At 46.3% G+C, this 20,388-nt stretch overlaps 1 protein-coding gene across 5 annotated transcripts in view; it reads left to right on the forward strand.

The window, feature by feature from the left end:
• SLC8A3 (solute carrier family 8 member A3) overlaps positions 1–20,388 on the forward strand; it is a 178,789-nt gene that overhangs the window by 61,647 nt on the left and 96,754 nt on the right. For all 5 annotated transcript variants that reach the window (XM_066273317.1, XM_066273320.1, XM_066273321.1 and 2 more), the window contains one exon: positions 185–2,030. In XM_066273317.1, coding sequence (XP_066129414.1) covers positions 247–2,030 — 1,784 coding nt within the window. In that variant the 5' untranslated portion in view covers positions 185–246. The remainder of the gene's footprint in view (positions 1–184; positions 2,031–20,388) is intronic.

Raw genomic sequence — 20,388 nt, forward strand, 5'->3', positions numbered from 1 at the left:
TGGTCCTGAGGACAGAGCAGCTATTTGTGCCTCCCACTGATAGGTATTTTTCCAAGTGAGAGACAGCCCATATGTTAGTACAATATGTCATTTGAGGTGAAATATCAGTTTGTATTGGTGGGAACCTGCCATTTGCTGTCTCCCTTTTTCTCATGCCTTTTCCTGCCTCTCTGGTCTTTTCTAGGTCTCTGGCCAGTCAGGAGGACCATTGGTGCTGCAGTGAAAGCCAGTGGCTAAGTCTCGTGTATGGCGTGGTTAAGGTGGCAGCCTCTCACCTCTGCCTTCCTCCATTTTGGGCTGATTACTTTTGTGCTCTTCCTGAATGGTCTTCGGGCAGAGGCTGGTGGCTCAGGGGATGTGCCCAGCACAGGGCAGAACAATGAGTCCTGTTCGGGGTCATCGGACTGCAAGGAGGGTGTCATCTTACCAATCTGGTACCCGGAGAACCCTTCCCTTGGGGATAAGATCGCCAGGGTCATTGTCTATTTTGTGGCCCTGATATATATGTTCCTTGGTGTATCCATCATTGCTGACCGCTTCATGGCCTCTATTGAAGTCATCACTTCTCAAGAGAGAGAGGTGACCATCAAAAAGCCTAACGGAGAGACCAACACAACCACCATTCGGATATGGAACGAAACTGTTTCCAACCTGACCCTTATGGCCCTGGGTTCTTCTGCTCCTGAGATCCTCCTCTCTTTAATTGAGGTGTGTGGTCATGGGTTCTTTGCTGGTGATCTAGGACCTTCGACCATCGTCGGCAGCGCAGCTTTCAACATGTTCGTCATCATTGGCATCTGCGTCTACGTGATCCCCGATGGCGAGACTCGGAAGATCAAGCATCTGCGCGTCTTCTTTGTCACTGCTGCTTGGAGTATCTTTGCCTACATCTGGCTCTATATGATCCTGGCAGTCTTCTCTCCTGGGGTGGTCCAGGTTTGGGAAGGCCTGCTCACACTCTTCTTTTTTCCAGTGTGTGTCCTTCTGGCTTGGGTGGCAGATAGGCGACTGCTCTTCTACAAATACATGCACAAAAAGTACCGCACAGATAAACACCGAGGAATTATCATAGAGACAGAGGGTGACCACCCCAAGGGCATCGAGATGGATGGGAAAATGATGAATTCTCACTTCCTAGATGGAAATCTGGTGCCCCTGGAAGGGAAGGAAGTGGACGAGTCCCGCAGGGAGATGATCCGGATTCTCAAAGATCTGAAGCAAAAACACCCAGAGAAGGACTTAGATCAGCTGGTAGAGATGGCCAATTACTATGCTCTTTCCCACCAACAGAAGAGCCGCGCCTTCTACCGGATTCAAGCCACACGGATGATGACTGGTGCAGGCAACATCCTGAAGAAACATGCTGCAGAACAAGCCAAAAAGTCCTCCAGCATGAACGAGGTGCACACTGAGGAGCCTGAGGACTTTATCACCAAGGTCTTCTTTGACCCATGCTCGTACCAGTGCCTGGAGAACTGTGGGGCTGTGCTCCTGACAGTGGTGAGGAGAGGGGGAGACACGTCCAAGACCGTGTATGTAGACTACAAAACAGAGGATGGTTCTGCCAATGCCGGGGCTGACTATGAGTTCACAGAGGGCACCGTGGTTCTGAAGCCAGGAGAGACGCAGAAGGAATTCTCTGTGGGCATCATTGATGATGACATTTTTGAGGAGGACGAGCACTTCTTTGTGAGGTTGAACAATGTCCGCATAGAGGAGGAACCACAAGAGGAGGGGTTGCCTTCAACAATACTTAATAGTCTTCCCTTGCCTCAGGCTGTCCTGGTGTCCCCTTACGTGGCCACAGTCACAATCTTGGATGATGACCATGCAGGCATCTTTACTTTTGAGTGTGACACTATCCATGTCAGTGAGAATATTGGTGTCATGGAGGTCAAGGTTCTGCGGACATCGGGTGCCCGAGGCACAGTCATTGTCCCCTTTAGGACAATAGAAGGGACAGCCAAGGGTGGTGGTGAGGATTTTGAAGACATGTATGGGGAGTTGGAGTTCAAGAATGACGAAACTGTGTAAGTAACCCTTTACTATTCGGTCCCCCTCTGTCCCTTGCCATATTCTTCTATCCTTCTGTACTACTCTAAAATTTCCTTGTGTTTGTGTTAATGTCAAACTTTGGTTCCACCACAAGTATGCAGGATCAGCAGACACTAATGGCAGTTATTGCTTCTAAACTCTCCTTCAGTCTTCTCACTTTAAATTGCTTCTGGGCAAGGAATCCTGTGGCAAGATCTAAGGACACAGATTTTGTCTACGGACACTCAACAGGATGGCTGGTGGAGGTGTGGGGTGACAGACGTTTGATATTAGGTTTTGGAGAATTCTTATAACTAAGCAAGAGCTAAGAGATGACTGTGTCTCTCCTTTCTTCTCTCCTCATGCCAAGGGCTTGTATGAGCTTTGACCAATTCTTTCCATTCTGAGACAGCGATAGTCCAGTCAGGACATCCTCAAGAAAGCAGCGGCATTGGCTTTTTTTTTTCAGTGCTATGTTGCAGTTGTGTTGTATAACTATATTTCAGATACCTCCCCTTCAGTTTGGAAACTGCAGAATTGATTGAAACTTGGCAATCTGTTTAAATGTCCACAGACTATTTTATGAGGCCTGCCCAGTCGAGGTGAAATGCTCAGTGTGTCTTGGGTACTGGGTGCATGTTGGAGAAGCTGAGCTCCCAGGGTAGCAGCCACCTGTCTTTAGTCACAAATCTAATCTCCAAAATCTGGCTAAGCAGTGAAGGAGAAGACGCTTAAGAATGGTGGGAGAAAGTACATCTTCTGAATATTGATCTCTTCATAGTATGGAATGATCCTGAAATAGTTTTCAGGTTACTGCCCCATTTAATCCTTCTTGCAGTGTGGGCATTACACTTCTATTACCTCTATAACTCTTCTCCCATTGACCTTCTTATACTGGGTGTTCTGTCCTTTTTCAGACAGATAGCTGTGAAGAAGAAAGCAGAATGACTTTTCCCAGGATTATGATAGGGTAGACTTTCCAGGGTGGCCAAGAAGGATGGGGATGAGAAAGGGGGACCTTGTCTTTGAATTCCTGCTCATGTCCGCCAGCTGTAGTCAGCAGCAAGGGAAGGAAAAGAGGAATACAGGAATGGGGGCATGTCAAACTACTCCAAGAACCTACTGAAAACACTTTCATTGGGAAATAAAAACAAACACCTTCCAGAAGAGCGAAGGAAAGAACTCATGGAAAGGAGAGTCTGTAGAACCAAGGGAGAGGTGTCTTAACAGACCTTCTTCCCAGGTCTAGTTCTGGGACAGAGCTCCAAAGGGGTTGGGTTCTGCCGACCACAGAGCTGAGTGAGTCATCCAGGGGACTCTGCTCTTGTCTTTCCTCAATTTCTTCCTAATACAGTGATTTTGGGCAAGTCATTTAGTCATACGTAGCTCTAGAACTGAACTGTCTTATCTGTAAAGTGAGAATAACAGCACTTTCCTTGCCTAGAGGCAGAGTCAGTTCCTTCCAGCTGTACTAGGATTTTCTGAACCGTTGACATAGTCACTCAACCTAGGAAATATTTGCACTAGCCAAAGATGGAATGGATATTGTCTCCTGAAATGTAATAGCCATTGACAAATTAACTTATTGAAGATCTATTTAGTCATTTTGCTGGGAAAGGTAGTCATTTGTTAGCATAAGTAAAAAATATTTGCCTTCTAGAGAATACTATCTCTTTTTTTGTTTTTCTTTTCTAGTGAGAGGGAGAGAGATGAGAAACATCAACTTGTAGGTATGGCACTTTAGTTGTTCATTGATTGCTTCTCATACATGCCTTGACCAGGATGCTTTAGCCGAGCCAGTGACCCCTTGCTCAAGCCAGCGACCTTTGGGTTCAAGCCAGTGACCATGGGATCATGTCAGTGATCCCACACTCAAGCCAGTAACCCTAAGCTCAAGTTGGTGAGCCTGTGTTCATGCTGGTTGAGCCTGCACTTAAGCTGGCGACCTAGGGGTTTTGAACATGAGTCCTCAGCATCCCAGGTCGACACTATCCACTGCTCCACCACCTGTCAGACAAGACTACTGTTCATTTATATGTGCATCAGGAGAGTGTTTATACACACAAATGAAGGAGAGGCCCTACTGAAAAGACAATTTTGTGAAATTGCAGAACACTTAGGACATGTCAGTATATAGGAAGTTATTGTCAGGCATTAAATGACATCAAGACCACAGCATTGTCCATAATTGGACAGATTTGTGGCTCTTCCAATTCAGTATCTTTCTACCAAGAGCACTGAAGGTTAGTTTTAGAGAGATCAGAGGTGTGGCACCCAATTTCTTTGTCCCATTAATAATCAGTGTGCACCTATGATCCCGAATATGCTAAACCTTCCTATTTGTGTTTTCAGCTTTAATGTAAATATTATTCCTGAATGGTCACTTCTGGGTGATACGGGTTCTAAACGTATATCAAACTGTACTCATTTGAGATTCTGGTCTAGGTAGTTTAGGGTTTGGTGAACAAGTCTTACACTACCCTTTTGATCTTCTTCATTGCAGAGGAATGAGTCAAAAACCTGCTCATCTCTTCTCACATTGCACCCATAGGCTTGATACTTTAAGTTGTAATTTTACTAGAGGTAGTATGATATTGCAGAAAAACCATGGACTCTACTCTGCATTAGGGTTTTTGTTTGTTTGTTTTCTTTTACAGAGACAGAGAGAGAGAGTCAGAGAGAGGGATAGACAGGGACAGACAGACAGGAGTGGAGAGATGAGAAACATCAACCATTAGTTTTTTGTTACGCGTTGCATTGATTGTTTTCTCATATGTGCCTTGACCAAGTAACCCCTTGCTCGAGCCAGCGACCTTGGGCTCAAGCTGGTGAGCTTTTTGCTCAAACCAGATGAGCCCGCGCTCAAGCTGGTGACTTCGGGGTCTCGAACCTGGGTCTTCCGCATCCCAGTCTGACGCTTTACCCACTGCGCCACCGCCTGGTTAGGCTGCATTAGGGTTTTGTCACTACTATTGATTTAACCAGGTAGTTCGGAGGAATTTTATTAATTTCTGAGATTATTTTCTCATTGGTAAAATAGGAATAATGATGTTCCCCTTTCAGGACTATTGTGGTGGCTCAAGATATTGTATACATTATCTCTTGTACATGGTATATGCTCAGTAATGAGCCATGTATAGTAATGTCGATGAGTTAATAATATTCTTCAGAAGACAGTATTGAGGTGATTGGGTTACTTGGATCTCTGTGTGACCTTTCTTAGTAAGCATGCTAGTTTTTTAGCTACCACAAAAATTTCTAGTCTAAACTCATAAAATATTCAAATATTAGAGGCAGAAAGGACCTAGAATATCTTTAGAGTGGTGTTTCTCAGATTTTAATGTGCTGATGACTAATTAAGGATCATGCTAAAGTGCAGATTATGTTTCCAGATGTGTGGAGTAGAGCTTGAGATTCTGCATTTCTAACAAGCTCCTGATGCTGCTGGTCCCAACTTAGAGCTGAAAGGCTGGCTCTGCAGCGCTCCACCAAAGCATGAGGCTCAGGAAGGAAAGTGGCTTTTCAAATGAATTGCTTCAGTCATGAATGCTTGCTTTCCAGTTCCTACTGAAATTTCCGGTTCCGGGTCCAATTCAACTCCAACTTAGCTGGAACCTACCTCTTACCAGAGACCCTGCTAACTGCAGTACCAGTCTGGGATCTGAATCTATCTAGGTTGAAGCTAGGCCTGTGCTTTATCAATAATATTGGATCTTTGATTCACTTACTTGGTTTTATGCTTTAGTTCTTCAAAGATGATGAAATGGAGAAACACGAACTTTGGAATCCATTATTCGCCAGCTGTGTAACCTTTGAACAAGTCACTTCACCTATTTGAGTCCCAGATATTCTGTTGGAGTGATAGAAATAATATCTATCCTGCAGGGGTGTGATAAGTACTACATACAAATATGAAGAAAGTGCACCATTAACACAATGCCTGCTCATAGAAGGTGCTCAGTCATTCAATAGACATTCATTCAGTATCTGATACATGCAGGGTACATTGCTGGGTACTCTGGAGATAATTAATCAGACGAGCTCAGCTCTCAAGGATGTTCTCAGGTGGAGAGGATACAGATACACAGACAAATCAAAATGCGTGGGAGAAGTGTCTGATTGAGGTAAGTTCAGTAGAAGAAGAATAAAATCTCCTTGTTGTGTGTATGGCACCACTGAAGATTTTAAATCAAACTTTATCAGGATGCCATAGAGGAGTAGATGATATGGGGGTGGGTACATGATTGCTTTAAACCCATGTCACAATAAACTCTTGACATTTGAGAGGGATAGTATTGACATCTTTATGAGCTAGAAGGATCCTCACCTTTGTGACTACCACTACAGTACATTATGAGAATTGTGGTCTTGAGCCTACTGCAGACAATAGCAAAACCTCTTGGAAATGAGGGCTCGGCCAGTATGTTAATCTCACTCACTAAACACGTGACCGGCTCCTGTGTACCAGGCTCACAGCACGCCTCTGCAAAATAGCAGATTATCGCTGCTCATGGACTTTTGGGGTCTCTGGGAATAATCAAAGCCACAGATGTCAAATATGCAAATGTCAAGATCTGCTATAAGTAAACAGCACAGGCCTCCTTCAAAGAAGAATGGAGTATTAGCTGTGCACAGATTTTCCAACAGGATTAGACTGTTAAGGCTGGAAGGTGTCTGACCTTCCAGTTTTGCAGATTATGAAGCTATGATTCAGAGAGGGAAAGCGACTTGTCCAAGATCACACAGCTATATATGAAAGTTGGAGTTGGAAAGGAGTTTTTTTTTTTTTCATTTTAGAAAGGAGAGAGAGAGAGAGAAGGGGGGAGGAGCAGGAAGCATCAACTCCCATATGTGCCCTGACCAGGCAAGCCAGGGTTTCGAACTGGCGACCTCAGCATTTCCAGGTCGATGCTTTATCCACTGCGCCACCACAGGTCAGGCCGGAAAGGAGTTTTTAAAGCCTAACAGATTTAATATCCCCCCTCCCTTTTTGGACTTTTCCATTTTATTTTAACTCACCAAAAAAGTATTAACTTTGGAAAGGATGCGGAAATTCTTGGGTAGAAGGTGCTCTGAAAGTACAAATCCAAGAATATGATGTGACTAATATCTGAGTTCAGACTAAGGGATTATTTTTAATCTCTCGGTTCACCTTGAGACCGTTCAGAAAGGAAAATATTGAGCCCATAGAAATAAAAAACAACAACAACTTTATCTCAGTGACCTCTTCCTGAGAAAAGTTGACAAGCACAGCTGTGACATCTTTCAGGCAGTGCTGGTAGACTCATGAAATGATGAAATATTTTCAAAATGATGCAGGCCATTCTCTTCCAGGGGTGTTTTCTTTCTAAAGTTTTCAACCCCTATGCATCTTTTCGTCAAAATCTAAAAATCTGGAGTTCTCCAGGACACAATTTGAACATTCTCCAATTTGCCTAAAACACAGTACACTTTTTTTTGGATTCAGCAAAGTGTTAAGATAGTCTCTATTTTGCTACCCAGGAAGGTTCTCTGCCCCCAGAAGGCCCCCTCTGTGCTTGAGAAAGGTCACAGGCTACAAGATCAGTGCGGGTGGGGATCGGATGGAGGTGGTGATAGTTCCCTAAGGGATGGTGTCCCTCGCCTTTTTTCTGCCTCTGCCTTCAGTGTCTGACTTCCAATAACAAGGTCTCCCCCCAGCTTTAGGTGAACAGTCCCCAGGACCCATGGCTCCGTGAAACTCACAGTGGAATTATGTACTTTGCTTAGAGTTAGTTGTCCTGAGATGAGAGCCCCTATCTAAGCCAGTTGTGGAATGGGGGAACTAACAGCACATTGGAACACTTCAAGTAGCTTGTTCAACTACAGTTGTTCTGGGCCCTAAGGAGTGATTAAAGGCTATGTGGCCTTTTTAGCAGAGCTTTGGATATTGTGTCCACAAAGGCCCCCTGTCCTGATAATATTTTTTTCTTTTCTCCTTAAGTACTGAAATTGTCAAAGATTATATCAAAGAAGGACATATTCCAACTCTAGGATCCATAAAGCATAAAACACCCCAAACCTACTTAAACTTACATGTCTGCAAAAATCACCACAAGTCCAGACCCTTCCTAGGTAATTTGTTTTAGGCCTCAGGATGCAGTATCCCCTGGCAACACTGGAACAGGCAACACCCCCTCTACCTGACTTGGTCAGGGACCATATGCAGCAGCGCAACCAGTGTGCCTGCCCCTAGCCTTCTCATATTAACTTGTCCTCTAGAAAACTCAGTGTCGCAGGGTTGGAGATTTTATGAGGGGGTATCAGGCTGGTTTCAGGAGAAAGGCTCATTGTGATGGGAGATAAATGTACGACTGGCCCTTCAGAAAACAACACAGTCTCATCTACACAGCAGGCTCTCTTGTGCACTGCTTGGCGAGGTGCTGGTTGAGTCTGCAAGCAGTAATAATCAGAGTACTCATGGAGATACTGCCATAGCCTTACCTATTTTGTCTCGACTCCTGGCTCTTAGGGTCAGCGTTTCCTTATTCACTCATGAGTAACAGAAAGGGACACTTGGGCAAAGTGAGGTGGGTGAGTGGGGAAGATTCTTCCTCGTTGTCCAACCCTTCATCAACTTCTTAGATGTGTTTGGGTGGCTTACGAGCGTTCATTCCTTCTTCACCTTTGGCTGTGCCCGTCAACTCCATCAGGAAGGCAGTAGAAATTCAGAGCTATGGTTGTCCGCTTATTCAAGGTTTTGTTTTCTTGTTTTTAAAGAGAAACTAAACTGCACTTTCCGAGCCCAATAGGAAGCCCTGGAAGAGAGCCGGTAGTATATTGGTGGTTGGAGAGAGAGAACTTTTTAATAATGCAAATATAGCAGAGTCCTCATATTTAAATTCTGCACAGTCCAGAAGCATTTTGTAGGAGTCAAATGCATTGAGACTTTTGCTAAATGACCATGAAGAAAAGCGTGATAAACATGTCTCATGATAGTTATTATTCATAACAATTATATTCCCACTTCTACCACTTACCAGGCACCCAAGTGGGAAATTACCTGCATAACTGGAGAAGAAGATCAAGTTGAAAGTGAAACTTATTCATTATGAAAAATTTTTATTTTATGAAAACTGAGTCATCATAAGACATGTGTCTATATTTAAGTGCAGTTGTCAATGTGGCATCATACTGACCCATTCCAGCTGTGGGTCAGCATGCCCAGATACAACCAGGTTAACCTGTCCCTGCCTGAGCCCAGTCACTTGCCACTGGTTTGAAGGTTTCACAAAGAATCAGTTATTTCCTTTTTCTTTTTTCTTTTTAAGTGAGAGGAGGGGAATTAGTGAGACAGACTCCCACATGCACCCCGACTGGGATCCACCAGGCAACCCCCGTCTGGGGCCTATGCTTCAATTAACCAAGCTGTTTTTAGTGCCTAAGGCTGATGTGTTTAGACCAACCAAGCTATCCTTGGCATGGGACCTATGCTTGAACCAATCGAGCCACTGGGTGCGGGAGGGGAAGAGGAAGAGAAGGGAGAGAGGGAGGGGAGAGAAGCAGATGGTTGCTTCTCCTGTGTGCCCTGACCTGGAATTGAACTCAGGATGTTCATACGCCAGGCCAGCACTCTTTCCACTGAGCTACCGGCCAGGACCAAGGACCAGTTATTTATGGTACAGAAAAATGCTGTTGTACATTCATTTGTTGGTTCTTTCAAAATGAATGACATTGTGACAGTAACTTAATACTCAGAATGTGGCCGCAGAACAAATTATGGCTTACGGATGGATTACCTTTTTTCATAATAGCCCATCGTTCTCCGGAGCTCTTGGCCTCGATTTGTCTCTCTTTTGGTTTTTTTCCTTGTGTAGCCTGAGTTCTTCTTGTGGATCTCCCTACCATCTGACCCTCTGTGCCACTGTCACTAGGACTCACTGTGGCCCTGGCTGCAAATCTTTATGTCCCTGCTCATACATTACTTCCTGATTGTAGGATTTTCTCTTATATTCGCTCTCTCTTCTGAACATTTTCTGCCACAACTTTTTTTTCTCTACTCTGTGTTATAGGCGCTGTAGACGTGGTGCCGTGATTTCCACTCCTGCTCACCCTCGGTGCCTTCTCCTTGTTTCTGTTAGACCTGCCTCCTCTTTTATATTTATTCTGTCCCCTGTGTGCCTTTGCTTCACACTGTTGGCATCTGTAGTGGTACTGCCTTCTGTCTGCTGTCTGATCTATGATTTCTTTGAATGAGCAAGAGTGAGCTGTGTATTCCTTAAGAAAGCCTGTCATTTTGACAGAAAGAACTAGCTTCACAATAATACCAAGAAGACTGATAGCTCCCAGGAAACAAAGCACTTACTGTGGTGCTGTCCTCCTTCACAACAAAGTGTTCACCTGACTGTATGTTGAGACAAGAAGGTTGAGTGGTAAGGATCCAGCATAGACTGGAACTGGTATCAGAAAACCATCAGAGGCTGGGGGAGTCCTGGGACCACCTTCTTTTTCTGATGTTGTCCCTCCCAGACCACATGGCCTCCACCTCTTAGCATCTCTGCTTCTCTCTTGATCTTCTCCCTTATTGCCTCTAGCTTGCAATGATACCTCTTGGACCAACAATCTTGTCTCATAGCTCATCTTTCCATATGCTTTCTTCTCCTACCTGGAAAGATCTTTCTAGTCTTCTGGCTCAGATTCTCAAAAAAGAGAATCTGATTCCTCTGCCCACACCCAGCCACCACCATTTTTTTCCAATGTGGCCATGAATAGGCCACTGGCCAGATAAGTGTTGCTTGCCCTCTGTCAAGCCAAGCTCCCCCCCCCCCGCCACCAACCCAAGAGTAATCAGCCATAACTGCATGGTGGGGTGGGAAAATGAAGTTGCCATGGGGATTCCATGGTAAGTTACCTAAACAGTTGGTCTATAAGTGGTGGGCAATGTCACTTAGAAGGAAGTCTCAGGTGGACAGTCATCTATCACCTTGAAACTGACACAGTATTTAAGGTTTGCAGTGCCTCAGAGAGAGCATTGATTTTACAGGGGTATGTGTTGAGGCAGTAGACCAGAGAATGGGGAAAATAGCCACCTCTGGAGCCCCCAGCCCCATCAGATTCATCAAGCTGACCCTGATTCAGCAGCCAAGATTAAGCTGGCCTCTGCCCAGATCAACAAAAAGCATTCCCAGGGCCTGACGCTCAGTGACACGAATCTCCTGGTACCAGGGTCGTTTCTCCCCCTTGACCCTCTTATGCTCTGTCCGCTTCTGGAGACTAGCGTCAGAAGATAATCTGCTGTCACTTTCAGGCGGACTGTTTGTGTACTGAGTCACTTTCAAAGCCTCATCCTGGGTTTGGGTTTCCAGCCCAGCCCATGTTCCAGACAGAGACAGAAAGCTTCCCTGCCCCTCATGCTCGCCAGGGCGAAGGGACAGCCTCCCCCCGCCTTTCATGCTGGACAGCTGGATGTAACTGGAGCCAGCAGCCACCCCGTCTTTATCTTTGGAGCTGGAGCTTGATGCCTTTCCAGGAACTCCACGAAGCCAGAGCATTGTCATCTGCAGGTGGCACAGTGTGTGACTGTCATGTGCTCCCGTCCCAGGGCACAGGGCTGGGGTACACAGCAGGACGCCTATATGTCAGCTCCAGTCAGTTAGTGGCTGTCTGGGTAAGGATTGTTGAGGCTCTATCTGGGCTCAGCTGTGGATGCAAAAAAAGAGCCAAATATGTCAGTGATGGTCTAGGGATGAGAGCTGGAAAGGATGGCACGGGATAAAAGTACTAGGAGTCTCCATTATTAGTGTGAAGTTGCCACTATCTGTCCTATATTGGGCTAATTCTAATGGGAAAACCCCATTGAATTACACTGTCTTCCCTGACTGAGTCCACAAGGACACAAATTCCCATTGGACACATGAAGCAGATAATTTCTTTCTTAGATCAGAATCTTCCAAACCCCTACCGACCTGGTGGGTTTCATGAAGTTGACCAGTGATTTCCAACCAGATCCCTACCACAGGCCATTTTAATTATCTGCCCCTCCTCATAGAACTCATGTTTTAGAAGGTTATTAGCTGAAAATTAATTAAATTTCCATTTTTTCATAAAATATAGCAAAAGATAACTAGTGTTACTATTGTGAGTTAATATAATTCTAGCCAAAGCAGAGAGAAATGGCATTTTAATTAACCCGCTTGGACAGTTGGAAGAATATATACTCTCTCTTTTGGGGTTTGGGGAGAGAGTAGAATGAACATAGCTAAGGGCCACCTTTCAAAGGAACTAACTGATGTAAAATGCTTTGAAATTATTAGGCACTAGTTGTTTAAAGTTGTTCTGATGAGAGTGAGCCCACGGGGAGATCATAACATTCTACAGAATATAGGGTTCTGTACTGGTTACCTGGGCTTTACCATTGTTCGGATCTCGGGGAAAGATTACTGTGGTTGTTGTTGTTACTTTTCTTACATAATAAAACTTCTAATATTTATATGAAAATATAAAAAAGTATAAGGATATTTTTATGCCTTTAGGGTTAATATTACCATTTTCATTAGGTAATAGAGTCTATAAAGTATTAAGTAATTTGCTCTAGAACACAGAGCTTTTAAGAGTACTATCAAAATCTAGATCTTCTGGTTCTAAATCACATAACCTTTCTCCTGTGTTACATATTTTAGCATCAGAATAAGATCATGGCCCTGGCCAGATAGCTCGATGTGTTGGAGCCTCATTCCAATATGCAAAGGTTACTGGTTCAATCTCCGGTCAGGGCATATAAAGAAACAGATCAGTGTTTCTGTCTGTCTCTCTCCCTTCCTCTCTCTCTAAAAATCAATAAATAGATTTTAAAAAATAGAAGAAGCTCATGAAGCTGAAAGCACTGGCTTTATTCTCACATGGAAGCAGCTAAGAGCACACCTCACATCTGTTCCTTCACAGCAAGACTTGTCTTCTTTCGTCTAATTCAGGGGCAAGTAGGCCCAGGGATTTGACAAGGACCAAATAATTTTTTTTTTATTTTAATGGGGTGACATTGATAAATCAGGGTACATATGTTCAGAGAGAACATCTCCAGGTTATTTTGACATTTGATTATGCTGCATTCCCATCACCCAAAGTCAAATTGTCTTCCGTCACCTTCTAACTGGTTTTCTTTGTGCCCCTCCCCTTCCCCAACCCCCTCCCTCTCCCCCCCCACCCCGTAACCACCACACTCTTGTCCATGTCTCTGAGTCTCATACAAGGACCAAATAAATTTCTTAATGTCTAGCTCAGAAATCCGGATTCATCACCCATGACTGCTGGCTCAGACCCACCTGTGCCCATACCAGTGCGCAGAGGGCTCTTGTTTGCACCACTTCACCAGCAGGAACTACCAACAGATGAAGCGTTGGCTTACTGCCTGGGGGACAGGGCAAGGCTGGCGCAGGACCATGCATCGAGATTCAGGGGGCCTCCTTTGATGCTGTGTCCATGGTATCTGAAGGCCTCCGGGATCAAGGGTTAGAGGGGATGATGGTAGGAGTGAGAAGGTGGTCTGTGGCAGCCCCTGGAGAGCCCATGAGTACCCTCCAAATCAGCGAGGCCAGGAGCCATAGGAAAGCAAAAGCAGGGAGATGGGTCTCAGTTGCCAAGGATACAATTAGCAGACATTTGTTTAGCTGAAACTGTGGGCTGAGCACAGTGAGAAAGGCACGTCTCTATCCTCAGGGAGTTCCCAGTCTGGTGGAGAAGAGGAGTGTGTGTGTGAGTTGTGACAGAAGAGGGGAACTCCAAGGGCTGTGGCCACACAGGTACTGTCCTTGCCTTTTGTTGGGATTCAGCCTGAGTCATTAAACTGAATTTAAGCAGGAGTTGTTACATACTTCCCACCCCCTCCAGACAACTCAGAAGGACTTGTTAAGAATAGATGATTGACTTTGGCTTGTAGGGCACACACAGTTACAAGTAGAAGTTGTCCTCAGGTGTAAATGGCCCTCAGGCAGAACATATCCTCAGTTCACAGCAGTACCTGGTTCTTCCCTGTGTCTATCAGAATGCCTCAATTCGTGTCCCATTATAGGGACACACAAAAAAGTCTGTTGAATGAATGAATGAGTGAATGAATGAATGGACAGAGTGAATCCCTGGCATGTCCTCTGGCTCTGTACCAGTTCCAGGTTTTAGCAAGCCCAGGGGACATGGGACTGGAATGTACTCTTCAATCATGAGGACCAAGGGGCGTCCACCATCCTCCACTCTCTGTGCCTTCCTCCTCTCCTCTTCCAGTTTCAAGAGTTCTATGGAGCCCTGTGGGCTTGGGCATCACTGAGTAACCCCACAGCCTGAGGCCTGCCCTGTACCAGCTCTTGGAGGGTCTGTTTCTGGGCTGTTTGGCTACCTCTGAGCACTGGCTGCTTTTGATGCTCAGGGGACACCTTCTAATTCTGTTAGGAGCTCCCTACAGGGAGCATGTAATTATGTCCTATCTGGGCCTTGTAATGACAGCCCCCTGCCACTGTGCCCTGCTCAACTGCCCAGAACCTTTTGCTGGGAGGGAACTAATCTGCTTAGCCCAGATTGGATGCAGTTCTACGCAGCACTTCTCCAAAGGCCTCAGAAGAGAGCAGCCACTAGCAGAAAGGGTTGCCTTGGAGGACCGTGAGGGTTCACTCCGTCCTGCTCTGCTCTTTGCCATGAGCCCACCTGCCCAGGATAGTTCTGGGAGTGACTGATTTGGAGGCTGAGAGAGCTCCATTCTGGTCTCATGGCTGGAGCCCCTGTGTGTCCCCCAGCCCTCCTGGGGGTTAGAAGGGACATGAAAGGAGAGGGAAGGCCCATTTGCCTGTTTTCATGTTGGCTGTGGGGAAGGGGAATAGAGATGATTTGAGTTACCTGGCATTTTTCCTGGGTAGTTCAAATGTTTCACTTTGAAGAGAAGGCTGGCTGCTGTGTTTTGCGCTATGGGGGAAGTCGCCTTAGTTCTGTGTTACTTTCTTGGCTCCTTTGGGCTTCCTTTCTGGAAAATGTTCAGATGCAGGGACAGTGCCTTAATCTGACATGGACACTGCTCAGAGCGGTCTCCCCCTTCACCTCCCCACTACATAGGTTTTCTTGAGCCCTCCTCTTGAGGAACTTAAATGCTATCCTGGCCTTTATGTGGGATCTGTCAAAAATAACATTGACAGGCTGTCCTGGGTTGAGTAGAGTCCCCCATTCCCAAGTTCACATCCACCCGGAACCTCAGAATGTGACCTTATTTGGAAATAGTCTTGCAGATGTAGTTGAGTTACAGTGAAGTTATACTCGGTTAGTTTGGGCCCTCAACCCTATGCCTGGCATCCTTATGAGAAGGCCATGTGATGACAGACAGAAGCTGCGGAGGGATGCAGCTATAGGCCAACAGACACCAGGGATTTCAGGCAAATGACAAGCTAGGAGAGAAGCAGAGATAGGCTCTCCCTCAGAACCTCTGAGAGAGGCATCAACCCAGCTGACGCCTTGACTTCAGACTTCAGCTTCCAGAATAAATTTTTTAAGCCACCACGTCTGTGGTAATTTGTTACAGAAGCTGAAGGACACTAACACCCAAGCCCTGCATAATGCCCTCTCTAGTCTCCAGTGAGTGAGGGACCTCACACCGACGGTCAAAGGACTGTCGGAGAGATAAGTGCTTCCTCTGGGGTCCCCTGTCCTCAGGATGCCGACCCACAGTCCCCGGGGCAGAAGGAGGCCAGAGCTCGTTTAACAGCTTTGTTGCATGTGGACCAGGACAGTAAACCTTTCAATTCATGTTGGCAAGTTAGATGAGAATCTATAAAAGAAAAAAAAAGAAAATGGCCACTTTCTCTAAGCCACATACCCAATCAGTTCAGTTATATTATGACAGGTGTTATAATGGCCTCCTGTCTCCCAGTTTCCTTTGTCCTGATCCATTGATAGTTCTTAATTTCTCAGAGGCTCTGGCTGATATTCTATGAACTGCAGGTCCTTCTCATTTTCTACCCTTCCAATGGCTAAACTCTGGGCCGTTGGCAACAATGCCCCACTCTGTAGTTAAGAGTTTTTCACCGTGTGACTGGGGAGGCAACAGAGGGTCCCATTCTCCAGATCCTCTGTCCCTTTGGAGTTTCCTTGTCTTGCAGCTAGTCCAGAGAGGCAGATGTGTTAGCTGCTTGTCCAGAAATGCAGGAACGTGACCTGCTTCCCTCTGCAAAGTGAGGCAGGCCTGGCTGGAGGTGACTGAAAATGCCTTGGGCAACCTACGGGCAAGCAAGTCATGGCCAGCAGCACTGACAGCTGAGGAGGGGACACTGAGTGAGCACAGGGGAGCCGGGAAATTTGCTTTTATCATTTGCACAACAAAATTGCGAATAATTGAGGTTTGAGAGCAACAATGTGGGTAGAAGCCTACACAAAGGGGGGGGGGGGGTAACAGGGCAGGGTGATTAAATCCTCAGGCCAGGTGTCATGAAGACCAAGTTAGAGTCCCATCTCGGCTACTGATTGGTGATGTGATCTAGGGAAAGCTAGCTAACTTTTCACTTCACTCATCTATGTAATGTGGATAATAACAGTACTTACCTCCTAGGGTTGTTGCGAGGATTGAACACGACTGTGAATGTTTAACCTAGTGCCAAGTCAGTTACTCATCAGGTGTGTCATGTGCTAGTTAGTGAAGTAGTTAACTAGTAGAATCTTGGCAGTGTTATAGCTGCTCTGACCTATGGGGGCCAGAGTTTTGCTCAGTTTCCCCCATCAGTAATTATAGTCCCTCCTTGAGCCCAAAGTGAGCTTTTAGGAAGAGCCAGCTGATCTAAAGATAGAAAGTCAAAGAGTCTTGTCTGGAGTAAGGTGGGGGGAAATATTATCTGAGCTTTCTTTGACAGTGTCAGGGAACATGACAGGCTACTCTCCAAGGAGAAAGCGGCCCCAGGCCTGGGTAGAAGGTGACCTTGAGGTTGACTCCTCTGAATCCTGAGGTAGACTTCAGCTTGTTGAGGGGTGAGGGGAAGGAAAGAAGGAACAGAGAGGAGAAGAATAAGAGGAGAGGAAGGAAGAAGCGCTGGGCGGAGGATGGGTAAAGTCTTTCTTGTCTCGAGAATAATTACATGTGGAATCACTTGCCAGTGTGCCTCTGGGGCTGGAACGACTATAGTAATTATAGTACAGGCTCTGGAAGGCTCTTGGCATGTCTCTGAGCAGCACACAGGCAGTGTTGAGGCCTCTCTCACTCAGTGTGCCTCCTTGGCCCCAGGGTGTGCCACCGTTGCTGCTCAGGGTAAACAGAACAATTACCATTTCAGAGTGGAGTCCCATCTGTGATGGAAACCACAAGCCTGTTGGGCCTGGACTCCTCCAGATGGAGAAGCCTGCTCTTGGTGGTGACCTGGAGCCAGAGGAGCAACACTCCTGGAGTGCTGTCCAAGGTGCTGTCTCTGCCCCCGCGCCACCTGGGAGAGGAAGTGCAGTGACTGAAGAGTGACGTCTTTTCCAGCTTCATTCTGGTTTTCCCAATCGGGGCCCCATACCGTTCTTTTTCACCCATGTATTCGGAGATGACTCACCCTTGCCTTCCTCTTATGTAAGCAAGGCGGTTTTCTGTCACCTAATGTGAACATGGTAATGGTTATACATCATGACTATGTTACAAGGCAGATGCAGCTATAATTAGGGTTCCTAATTGGTTGCCTTTTGAACCTTGGCTTTAAGGGAAATCATTCTGGAAGGGCCTGACCTGACGGGGTGAGCCCTTGAAAAGAGGAGCGAGTCTCTCGGTCTGGCCTTCAGGGGGACGTGCAGGCTCTGCAGTGGCCGGGAAGCGGACTCTGTCAACAGCTCCTGGAACTTGGAAGAGGACCCTGAGCCTCAGCTAAGACCGCAGCCCCGACTGATTCCTTCACTACAGCTCAGTTGTGCCTAGACTTTTGATGTGTGGAAACTGAGAGGCAATCCTCGGTGTCGTCTGTGGTGATTAGTTATGCAGCATGAGCAAACGAGTACAGCTAGGGAGTGTCAGAGTCAGGGTTCAAATCCAGGTCCCCCTGCCCCCAGCGCTGATGCTCTTCACCTTCCTACCATGTAATGTGCTAGTTTCCTGCCTACCCTCCCTTTCCTTGTTTCTCTACCCTGCAGTCTCTGTGATTTGGAATACCGCAGACAACCATTCTGGGTAGTCAAAATTATGGCAAAAAGTGTGGTCGATTCTTGTGATTTGCAAGTCTTTTGTTTCATATGGTCACTGGAAACAGGAAGTTAGTGAAGACCAAGCATTGCTCCTGGGGGAAATGCGATACAGTTAGGTTTCTGCAAGCCTCTGGTGCAACATTTTCATTAACTGATGAAACCTTGTTTGAAGTGTGTTTCTGTTTAAAGACCCTTTGTTTACTATCTACTGTGGACTAGTTAACAGTAAACTCACCGCGGCAGCACTGCACATCATGCCGGATCAAAGCTCATCGAACATGCACATTTTCTCCCTAAGGCATGCCAAGGCCTCTTGTGCTTAGCAACGCTAGACAGCACTTCAGCACTACGCTTGGGGGCCATTATAAACAGCCAGATCACCACCACCAACAGAAAAACCACCAGAATGTGAAAATCATGGTACTAAATATTGATATAAGCAGACTGCAAAATGCACTTGTTTCCGGTATGAGAGAGAACAAAAACGTAGAGCACCACCTTGGTCAGCCTCCCAGGAAGCGTGCAGTCAGGTGACCCAAATTTTATAATCAGTAGATATAAAACCGGTAAGTTACTTTCCCCTCCTCAAATCTTTTTCTGGCATTTTCTTTCAATAGCAGTATTGAGGAGCTAGACAAGGGTCAGAAGTAACGGCCCTCTCCCTTTTCTCTTGCTAGGCTTTGGAGAACATTGATCCCCACAGTAATATTTCACAACTCTTCCAAGGCAGCATGAAAAGAGGGAAACTAAGTCACTACTGATAAAGAGAAAGAAACTGCCCAGTAGTCTTTACTAAGAAGGGGAGCCCTGAGCCTTTTGAAGACTGGGATTCAGCCCCCTCACCCCTGGCCTTGTTGCGGACCCCAATTCCTGCCGAAGGTAGTTCGGCTTGCACTTCCCGGCCATGCATCGTGGGCAGTACTGCTCTCCTGCTGCCTGTAGTGGGGACATCCACAGCAGCGACTACACTTTGAAGAGGGCTGAAGGGGTGATGCCCAGGGGGTCAGAGCTGGGCGTGGGTTAGCTAAACAAGATGCCTTTTCTCCCTTTCTTCTGCCTGTGGCGGAGGATTGCAACCAGCCCCAGCTGGTGGTGCCTGTGAGACACTCATGTAGTGTTCCAAGGACACCTTATACATACTCTCTAATCCGACATTGGGACACGCTGTCTCTGGCTCTGCCTGCCTGCCTTCCATCTACTTCGTCTGCTTTAAAACCAGCTCTGCTAAGTGCCTGTCCGCGCCTCCTCACCAGTGACACCAGAGCCCGTCCCTTCTTCCCACCCTGCTAACTGCAGCTCATCAGAACTCGGTAGCGACAGCTGTGTGTGCTGGGCAGCAGCAGCTGTGAGGCCAAGTGTGGGGCCTGGGATTTGGTGTTGGGCGACAGGGTGGCGAATGATTTTCTGGGGCAGGTGAGCTGATTTGTTTCTTTTGTCCTCCCCTCACCCCCACTTTCATTGCACCAGAGGAACACAGAAAACGATGATCTGCTTGGCAACATGGCTCTCTTTGGGTACCAAACCTGCCATCTGCGGGGACCCTGTTGTATCATCAGTCAGCAAAACAGAACAGAACCCTGTGTTTTACAGCTGATACAGCCGAGCAGTGTCTCTGTTGAGGGGGCTGGGGATTCTGTTTTCTTCATCAAGAAATTAAATAGCAGACCCAATTCCACACAAAAAATTCTACCTAGGAGCAAGCGTGGGTGTGCGGGCACCAACCAGCCCAGCTGGCACCACTGTCTCCTCTCTGTGGCGACTTGTTGAGTTTGATAATGGAGATGTATGAAATCCAGAGTGATCTGAACTGAAGGTTTAGGGGCTTTGTGTAAAATTGATATGGAAGCAATTTGGAAGTGGATAAGGGATTCTTCCCTGATACCTCGATTCAATTTCAGAGCCAAATAAGCCTTTACAAAAGGCAGAAAAGAAACTGAAATAAGGCTTAATCTGAGAATTTCTGTGTGTCATATGAACCACATCTTATAAGAATTCCATTTTTTCATTTCCTAGCCAGTCAGCAAATGTGATTGGTGGGTGCCTGGTAAGTTCAGAGTACTGGTCTGAGAGGGGTTAGCAAACGTCTTATTTTACCAAGTGCTGCTGAGCTCCCAGCCCGTGCCAGGACTGGGTCTGAGCTGCCTTTGAAGGGCAATGGCAGAGAGTGTCAGGCCTCAAAGAGCTTACAGTTTTTCAAGAGACATCAAACAAAATACCTGCCACATAAAT

The sequence above is a fragment of the Saccopteryx bilineata genome, chromosome 4 (genome assembly GCF_036850765.1).
Source record: "Saccopteryx bilineata isolate mSacBil1 chromosome 4, mSacBil1_pri_phased_curated, whole genome shotgun sequence".
Lineage (NCBI taxonomy): Eukaryota > Metazoa > Chordata > Mammalia > Chiroptera > Emballonuridae > Saccopteryx > Saccopteryx bilineata.